Here is a 10,242-nt window from a genome sequence, read left to right as displayed (position 1 = left end):
AGAACAATATAAAGGGATCCTTTTTAAAAATGGTCCATAGAGAGAGCTGGTATCCGGTTGGTATCAGGCATTATGTTTCAAGGAAACTGCAGTATTTTGTTGTCAGTTTTTAATTCCATGCATGTTAACCTCTGTACACCAGTGCTGAGTTATGTTTAAATGCAATGACATGATTTCTGTGTGTATTACTGATGTGTAAGTCCTTCTTACTTGACCTCTAGGTGGCACAACAAGCTCACACAGTGGCTGACCTCAAAGATACTTTAAAGGGCTCATGAAACACACAGCTGTTTGATTGAGGGTCTCCTGGCATGCACAATATTTCAAAAGACCAGAGTAGTGAAAAATTTCAAATAACCCTTTCAAATTTGAGCATATGTAAATATAATCAAATACATTTATGCATTGTAAGTTGCAGTTTTGTCTGTTTTAACATTGATGGCAGAGCAATGCTGTCTGGACTTGTTGTTTATTTAAATATTCTAGAGACACTGACAATCTTCTAATGTGGCATTTGAAGTATTGCAACTAACATGTGAGTTTACATAAATAATAGCTCACAAAGTTGTAGAACTACAAAGACCAAGTTGACAAATTCCAAAAAATGAGTGCCATGGCTCTATCAGTAAAGACTGCTATTACTTCTACTAGTAGTAGTGCTGGTACCTCTAATGCTATTGCTTACAGTTAAGACACACTAACAAAAGGAATACATGAGATGCAATGTCTTAAAGAAACACCAGAGGATGCTGATTATCACAACTCCTTCTCCTTCTCATCACTATGCTTGTTTTTTATTTCTTTAGTTGCAGTGTCACTGTCAGACATGAGGGTTCTGTTTTATGATGACAGTTATTCCTGTGTTTTCCCTCTGTTTACTATGTGATTTAATTTATTTATAGACATGTGAGTACCATAGATAAACACTGAGGTTAAATAAATATATCATAGCTTATTCATAAAGACTTGTCAATGACAAATATTTTCTAGAATGGTAATATGAGATGGATGTGCAAAAGAATTGGTTATAGGTCATATGATTAGTTCATAGCATAACTTCCTTCATTGAAGGCGCTTTGAGAAAATGTATTAAGCAGTATCCTGGTATCAGTCCATGGACGTGTACTGTAAATCTAGCTGCAGTTTTGTTAAGACAGGTACAACGACGGCTGGTGATATTCTGGTGATCTAAAAACAGACAGTATTAGAGTTATTAGAGTTAGAGCTTTGTATGGTCAGGAACCAGCATGTCAAACAGAGCTGCAGAGCTGTGCAGGTTTGTTTTGGACTTTTTGCACTCTAAGTTTTGAACCTATGCAACAGATGGATGCAGTCATTTCATATAGAATATTTTCATGGTTTCATACTGCCATACCGCCAAACCAGAAATTATAAATACTCAGAGAAATATGTTGGTCTACTACACATTTCCATGTATGTTAATATTTGGATCTTGAGACCGCATTCTCACCAAGTCAAGCAGAGGATATGTGATGGGAACTTTCCACCACACACACACACACACACACACACACACCACACAAAGACAATCAACATCTACGTCATCTTCTCCCAAAGGTGGTTGGCGACGTCACATATGTGGCATTCAAGTGTTATTAGAATATAGAGTGAAGACAACGTTTGGTCAGAAAATGTAAATCATTTTGGATAGCCCCTGACAATGTTTCTCAGTGACACAGGACTGAAATGTATATTTTAGATGCTAAGGTTCAATAACTAGAGCAAGAATCAGTTATTATACCAATTCAACCAGAAATATATTCATTGCTGTAAAATCCAAATACATTCATTATTGATTCGCATTTTGTCATATTAACGAAGGTCAAAACACCCAAGATATCTAGCACGATTTAACGAAAAAACATTAAGGACAAGATACTTTAAAGTGTTTTTGGTCGAAAGAGAGGTTCAACAATATCAAGGACAAAATGATGTTCGTTAAAACACTGGCAAACCCCAGCAAATTGGAGTGAAACAGAAATCTGTTGTTGAACAAGAGCAGTAATGTATGGTTAAATAAAGCGACAAATGACAGCAGTTCTTGTGCTGAACATAGACAATGACAGTAACACTATTCATCCCTCCCCTTTCCATGACAGCCAGCTCACTGCCCCACCATTAAATTTAAAGCCGACCAACTATTTCCTACTGCACCTGAAGGCCGCGGGAGACAGGAGGTGGAGAGAGATAGAAGCTGAACGACGGAGCGAGAGGAGGAGGGGGGAAGATAGCAAGACCCAGCTAGCGCCAACACTTTGAGCCTGTTTACTAGAAACCAAATGCTATTTTGCGACGTTGGCGCCACAGATTAAACCTAAATTTAAGTATTGTCCTACGGCTAAAATGTGACTCCACCAGCATCTCGTCGAATGTGTCTGAAACGTCAGAAATATGTGCCGGTAACGAGCTAGGTTAACGTTAAGACAAAAAGGGCATCTCTCTGTCTTTGACCGAACAGCCCGATCGTAATCTTCGGATGAGAGTTTCTGTGTTGGTGAACCATTACGGCGAAGCCTCCCACTGACAGACCAGATCCTGGTCACAATAAAGACAGGCGAAGGGGAGCCACCAAACTGTCAAAATGAAATTCACAGAGCATCTCTCCGCTCACATCACCCCGGAGTGGAGAAAACAGTATATCCAATATGAGGTAAGTTAGCTTCATATTAAACTGCTCTCTCATAGCCACTAGCTAGCTTACTGGCTAACAGGGCAGCCGCTGTCGGCATCACTATATGTCTGTCAAGTTTCATACCGGTTATTTCAGTTTAGAACCACTGGACATTAGTGAGAGATGGCTTCCTTGTCTTTCACTCTCCCTCCTCAACAGGAAGAGAGGAACTGCTTTGCCCGTAAATCAAGCAAGAGCTGTTAGCTGGCAGGCTAGCTAGGTTTGTTTTGTTGCTCTGCAGGTTACTACCTCGGTCACATCAAGCGTTATTGAGCTGCTATGTACGCCGGCCAGCAGAGACCTGTGTGCCTCTCCTCTGTAGCTGCTTGGAATGTGTTTGGGAGACAAAAAGCATTTGGCTGAGTCATCACTTATTGAGCTGGTTAATCTTTGCGCCTGCTAACCCCTCTGTCTGTCCTCAAATGCTGACCCAGCTCCCAGTTAACGCTGTTCGTGTTTTACAGGCAGGGTCACTCTGTGACTGAGAGGTGCTGATAGCTCAATCTGCAACCTTTGATCCATTAATGCTATTAAAGCTTGCAATTCAGCATCCAGCCATTATCTTTATGATGCCTTAATTCGTACACAGGGCTGTCAAGGTAAACAAACTGTAAAAATTTCCAGGAAAACCTTTGTATCTGCCAGTATATTTTTTTCACTGGTATTCAAAGCATACTTGATTGTAAATGGGATTGTACTACCTGTGTTTTTATACAACAAAAACATGCTGCTGATCCTGAGAGAATGGCAGTTCTTACATAAGCCTCACTAAAGCCAAATCTAGCTCATAAGGACAAATCAAAGCTGTAACATTGCTGGTCTGTGTGCTGGACAGATTTCATTACCAGTAATCAATCCAGTAATCAGTCCACAGTAAACAGATGCATACAAGATACACAGTAATATAAGTAAGTACAAGTAATATATATAAGTCAGTTACACAGAGGTAGAGTTGGCCATCTGGTTAGGCTGTCACACAAACACCAGCACCAGTTCTCTCACATAAGATCTGAGAAATTGATGTGATCAGCAAGATCATATCAGTGGAGCAGACTTGCCACTCTGTTGTTGAACTGTTCAGCCAAATCATACTTTGTGGTTCTGTGTAATCAGTGTGATGTAAATGTCTTCTATGCCCTTGAGGGACCACAGGGGCTGAGAGCATCAACCATGCAACAGCCAGAAGTTTCTTTTCGGTCTTTGTGCAAGTTACTTACGTGATTAAATTTAGTTACTTAAAGCTGATATAATCTGAAGTAGAATGTAATAAAATAGTGAAAAAAAGCATGGATGTTGTTTATCAAGAAACACTACTTCTCTAAATAGCTTTCCTGTCTTCATTGCCTTAATTTAATGTTATAAATGCATTCACGTTTACTCTAAAGTTACCCTTCATGTTCTCAAGCATCAAAGAAATGCAGCAGTGTGTTTTTGCTCCAATTACAACTGATAGGACAGGAAATATGGGACAGGAATATATCAGTATAGCATCATTTGTTGTCGTAGCCCATGTCAATATATATGTGTATAAATAAGCTATAAAGTTGCATCAAGAGGTGTACTAGGTGTAGGTGGTGTTTCCACGCTGTGAGGACGGATGTGACAGGAATGCAGCTATCGTGTTACTGCTTCCAGGGCTTCTCTCCCTGAGAGCAGCAGTATCTGCATTGTTTGGTGATGGCAGTTGCAGTATTCTTATAAGTCATCGCCTGCACTCTGCATAGTCACATACTGGTACAGCTCAGTGTGACTGCAGCACATTCTTTCAGTCAGTGTCATTGAGTTCGCCCCCTCAAATGTTATGACATTAAGAAGTCCTGGAATTTATTTGACGTGACTTTGAAATAGCAGCTGCTAGTGTCTTATATATTTAGATTATTTATTCATTGGTTCATTCATACATTTGTCTGTTTTTTCCAGTTAGTATGTGCCAGAATTAAGCTTTCTGGCCTGAAGTCAGAGGATCAGTCATCTCCTCTCTGCACTCATGACACATTGTTTTAGTTCAATGTTCCTTTTGCGGCACAGTTCCATTAAGCTTCGAGCCAATGTTTTTTTTCCTGCAGGTAGAAATGCAGTCTGACGAGCAGCTTCAGCAGTCCTGTTCAGTGTTATATCAGCCTACCACCTTTAAACAATTCACCCCACTTAGCTCAGCTTCAGAGATCCGAACAACAACCAGATCAGCTTCTGTAATAACCAAACCAAACAGCCTCTGGTGAGTTAGAAAGCCTCGAAATGCAGACTGGTCTGTAGGGTTTGGCTGCTGGAAATTCTCTTGCCAAATTTTTGTCTCTGGAAATGACCTTGGTGATTGTTAGAATAAAATGTCTTCAAAATAATTTATGTAGGAAATAAAATGTTATGGTATATATATTACTAATCATCTGTATTAATCAGTGTTAATCATTTTCTGCACTGGTTTGGCAGTGGTTAGATTATTTGGCAACACTAAATAGCCTATAGGTATGTGTAGGATGTGCGCACCCCTCTTTTGGTATCCCTGCTGTGCAGATGGTCTGGTTGTTGGTCTGTGTTCACACATACGGATACAAAGTAGTTGGCAGTAGTAGTGACCTCTCACAAATCTCTGGCTGTGGAGGTGTGTTGTGTTGAGCATCATTTACATACTCTGAGTGGACAGTTGTTTTGTGGCATATCTGCCAATATCAGACACACCAACAATGTCACCGATTTGTTTCCACTTAACGTTCACGGATACTCTACTTTTTATGCCACGGTAACTTGTGAAAGATGCATCATACAGAATTGGGAAGGCAGAGACCACTACAATCAGCATTTTTCTCCATTTTGTTTAAAGTTCCTTTGCATAAGGGAGTAGAGTGTTTCCATTAGGATTCTTTTTCAGCAGCAGCGCTGCTCTGTGCATGTCCATGAACATGTGACTGTGGACCTGTATTTACCTTGTCATGTGTGTGTTAATTCACCAGGAGCTTCTGACACTTGAAGGGCACTGGAGGCCCAGATGAAATGCCTCAACATGACCATTATACATCAGATTAAAAAATTGTGAAATAATTGTTTTGCTTGCACCTGCATAAAAGATGTGACCAAAGATGTGTGATCATTTGGCTGACATAATAGGTGCTTAATGTCCTGAACATCCCATTCGAACCCTAACCCTAACCCTACAAACAGGGTGCTTTAGTAAGTTAGCACTGAATGTCAACATAACTTTGTTTCCAAGAAAACTCTGCTGGGTATCTATTATTAATAATCAAAATAATTGATAATCGCAGCCTGTATATATCAGACTTGTTGATTGCTTTTCTGTTGTCACTTTAGTAATTGATTATGAGACCAGCTGCTTTAACAGTAGATGAATGCAACCCACCCATACACTATGCAACCTGAGAATGTGATTCTGGCCCAGAGAAACACTTTGAGTGTCAATCATATGAAGGTGATATTCAGTCTAATAATATTTGTAGCAGTGACTGAGATTAGTATGATTATTTTTGTCCACTTCTGTGTTGCGTATTTTCACAGCAGTTTCACATGGAGTCCGTTTCTTCCTGCTCTTGCAGCGTTTGGACTCAGACCAGATGTAGCTTGTTGTTCCATCCAGCTGTAAATCTGGCCCTGAGCCCAGTTAGTTTTAGTCCTGTGAAGACGTGGGACCCGGGCCTCTGAGGTTTGCAGAGCCATGCTGACCACGGCTGTTACATGCATGTCATGTTTTCTCATGGCAGCTGAGTTTGGGTCAGACACTTAGCTGGACAGTTAGATAAACAGAGATGTACCCTGAGCTGTTATGATGTGATGGGCGCTGAACCAAAGACTGTCTTTGTTTTCATGCTGGCCTGGGCTGTTTCAAACATGCCATGATTTATTTCAGTGCCTGCTCAGCTCAGAGTATTGACATTGTAGCAGTGTGCAGTAATTTTTTTCCCAGGAGTTTTATCTGCAGAAATGTGAGATATTCTGATTCAGAATGGACAATAGAGCAGACTCAGACTTTGTTGACACACTGGCTACACTTCCCGGTAAAAATGTGTGATGGAAGCAGCTTTATTTAACCTGACAGATTCCTAGCGTGACTACCAGACAGGAACTGTAAGAATATAAATGCCTGATGGTCATCTGTAAAACTCAACAACCACATTTACAAAAGACCTGCTTAATGATGGCATGGCTCGAGCACTCAGTCAGGCTTTGGGGTATTTTTGTTATTAAAAGTAGAAATGTAACACATTATGTGGGTCATAGCACAAAGGACAGAACTGCAAGAGGTGTGTGAAAGATGGACCAGACGTGAAATGTGACCAGCAAGTCCAGAAAGAAGGACAGTGCTAGAAAAAGGGGAAGGAGTGAGAAGAGTAGGGCTGCCACTAATGATTTTTCTTTATCATTTATTAGACTTTATTTTAATTAGCAGTTAATCTTGTTTATTTTCTTTGTTAACTAATTAATCATTTAGTCTACAAAATCCCGAGCCAAAGTGACATCTTCTCATTGTTTGTATTTTCAGACCAGCAGTTCAAAACCCAAATTTACTTAGTTTACTATTGTATGTGACAAAGGGAAGCAGTGAGACATCAGCAGCAAGAAGCTGGAACCCATAAATGTTTGACATGTTTGGCTGAAGAATGACTCAAATGATGAGCTGATTATCAAAATAGTTGCAGATACATTTTCTTTTGATTGACTAATTGAGAAATGAACTTACTGTTGCGCTTGTAGAAATAGAATGGTTATGGATTGATTGAGCTCTATGATGCTAGTGTACAGTATGGTGCCATTTCATGACTCCAGTTTACAGTGGCAATGCTGCTGTAGTAGCTATAGTACTGCAACTTTGTGCCAGTGTCTGTTTCCTGCAAAGATTACTCACGTGGCAATAAAATCTCACTTTGTCTTGCTATAACAGCAAAGTTGTACTGTAATAATGAGGTAACCAGCATGTCTTCAGACTCAGTCCTGAAATGTATAGGGGAATTACAACTTTGGTCTTATTGTTGTTGGTTCGACTGTCATTTTTATTGGTTATGGTAACATTTTATCTGCCTTATATGATTGTTGATATCTCAGAATGTGATAGTATCTTTCAAAAGAAATCAGAAGGTGCAAAACACAGGAGCAGTCAGATGATCATTCAGGATTTAAACAAACCCAGAGGTTTCCCTCCAAACTAGGAGGATTAAGCAAAGATGAATGGTAACATTATTACCCACACTCTGCTTTCTGGTTTAATTTTGACCCACTGTGCTTTTTTTAGTTGTGAGTACACTCTTTTCCTGTACAATGAAGGACTGTAACCAACATATCAGGTGCACTTACTTTTCGATGTACCCCCAAAATAAATGATTTAGATAATCTGGATAAACTGCTTGATTGTCCTGTTCCTGTTTCTTGCTGCACTGAACTGTGGTGATCATGCTGTGTCCTCACATCTCCAAAATGAACATGGTGAGTGCAAGTTGACCCAAGTGGTGATAAATTAAATTCATTTTGTAACTCAAGTCGTATGAAAAACAAGACCTACACCATTAGTTCCATAAAGCAAAGGATGATAAAACATGTTGTATTACAACACACATGAAAATGTTTGTCATTAAATGTCTGTATTAGGCTGTAGAAAGGTGACCAGACAAGACAATGGGGAGTGACCTGGAACAAAGGTCCTCGGATTTGAAGCATCAGCACACTGGCGCTTCACTGTGGTTCATGGTTGGAAACGTAAACCTCCAGGCCACCAGGGAATCAGTTTTTTTTTTTTAACAATAGAAAATGTTCCACTTTATAAAGATAAAGTTCTGTCATTACTTTCTTTGCAATAAGACACATCCCATTATAATGACAGGAATTGTAAAAACTCGTGTTTGTGTTTTCACTAGTGCTATATGTGTTCTTAACACAAAACCTAAATGAATGGATGTAAATGGATGAAAAGAACTAACTTGTGACTTGGAACGGTCAATATTTGATCTAAGAGTAAGAAAAAAGGTCTCATCTTCGCAAGCATTCAGTTGCAACATTGAGTGGTTGACAGTAGATATTTTTTTCTTCTCATGTGATCCTCAACTTGTGTAATACACTTTTTGACTGCGATACAAGCTTTAATTGAGGAAAGAAAGGAACAACCCTTTGATTTTAGTTTCATTTTAAAGTTGTGTTTGTTTGCCAGGGTTTTTCTCCATTCAGTTACAGTATGTGACTCGAAAAGTAGACAGCAGCACCTTGTTTATGATGTAACTTCCATATGCCATTGGCCTGAGGTGTTTTATTCTTTTATAAATAAGCTCCTAGTTTTTTCCTTAGTCGACATTACACAGTGGTGGAAATTCCAAGCTGCAGCAGCTTCATGTTAGTTCATGGGAAGTTAGTTTGCTGACCGTTGCTGGTTTCAGTTGGACTCCTGAACAGAGAAGCTGATATATAATGTTGATAAATAAGGGTGAATCAACAATCCCTCTGTTTTTAGTTGCAGTCAGAGCGGTAGTCAGCAGACATTTAAAAAAGAGCCCCTGAAACAGCACTGACAGACTTATGTAGTACATGGTGTGAATTTCCCCTTGAGAATCAATAAAATTGTATCTTAATACTGCGTAAAGGTAATCTATATTTTTCAATCTTGAAATGTTTTGTAAGATTAAATTTTTTCAGATTGAAAGAAGGGCTAATCATATCATGATATGATTTTTCATATCGGTCAATATCGATATATATCCCAATATAAATTAAATCACTATTTCTGTTGATCTTAGAGCTTCCTTTTACTCCTGAGGGAGATGTGAAGATACCATAAGGTCAGTTTTAGGGCTGCCCCCTAAATGTCGACTATTTGATGCATCAGTGAGAAAGACCCTGATTCAACTCACAGAATGTCAGTGGACAAGTTGTTAAACTTTTTTTTAGCCGCCTCACAGTTCACACGCACAGCACTGCAGGAGCAACACAGCGACAACCACATCTGGTCTGAAAATGACCAAACAACAAAACTAACTCACTGTGGAATTACTTGATGAAAACGGAGGGCATAGCGACATTGTGACGCAGACAGTGTGAGTCGCTCTGATTCTCTCCGCTCTGGTGTCAGGTGAGAGCTGTATGCTGGTCACGAGAACGGACACAGCTAAAGCTGAAACTACCGGTGATATGACGAGTTAAAAGCAGTTGAGATAACTGAGCTATGACCAAGACGCCAACTTTATGTCTGCAGTGTCTCCACTATATACAGTTTATAGCAGTGATGTGAATTATTGTTGCTGCTGCATAATTATAAATCTGCAAAATACCCGGTTGAGCTGAGAGGGAGAGAGAAAAAGAAAAGACAAAGAGAGCAAATGGTAGAATGAACTAGCGAACATTAAGTCGGATTTGTATTTTGTATCTTCTACTGGGACAAATCCCACAGAGTTATTATCAGTTGTGTCTGTCTCTACTGGCTCTCTGCACCTGTCAGTCCTCTGTCAGTCGGGGCTGTGTCCGTCTTCTTTGGTAACGCTGTCGCTCTAGTTTTCGTTAACATTTTCTCTTCTATCTCGCTCCTGCTCCTGACGTACAGCTGTGCATGGCTGCAGTATCCA

General features: G+C 39.7%; 1 protein-coding gene across 5 annotated transcripts in view; it reads left to right on the top strand.

The window, feature by feature from the left end:
• Positions 1 to 10,242, top strand: part of LOC108885348 (xenotropic and polytropic retrovirus receptor 1 homolog) — a 102,530-nt gene that overhangs the window by 18,325 nt on the left and 73,963 nt on the right. For 2 of the 5 annotated variants that reach the window (XM_051070191.1, XM_051070190.1), the window contains exon 1: positions 2,156 to 2,671. The exons of 2 other annotated variants lie outside the window; for them this stretch is intronic. In XM_051070191.1, the coding sequence (XP_050926148.1) occupies positions 2,603 to 2,671 (69 nt within the window). In that variant the 5' untranslated portion in view covers positions 2,156 to 2,602. Of the gene's footprint in view, positions 1 to 2,151; positions 2,672 to 10,242 lie in introns of those variants that run through there. One more of the 5 variants, XM_051070194.1, reaches the window with a different exon arrangement.

The sequence above is a fragment of the Lates calcarifer genome, linkage group LG4, assembly GCF_001640805.2.
Source record: "Lates calcarifer isolate ASB-BC8 linkage group LG4, TLL_Latcal_v3, whole genome shotgun sequence".
Lineage (NCBI taxonomy): Eukaryota > Metazoa > Chordata > Actinopteri > Centropomidae > Lates > Lates calcarifer.
The sequence above is the reverse complement of the archived record's forward strand: the minus strand, read 5'-3'. Positions and strand labels throughout refer to the sequence as shown.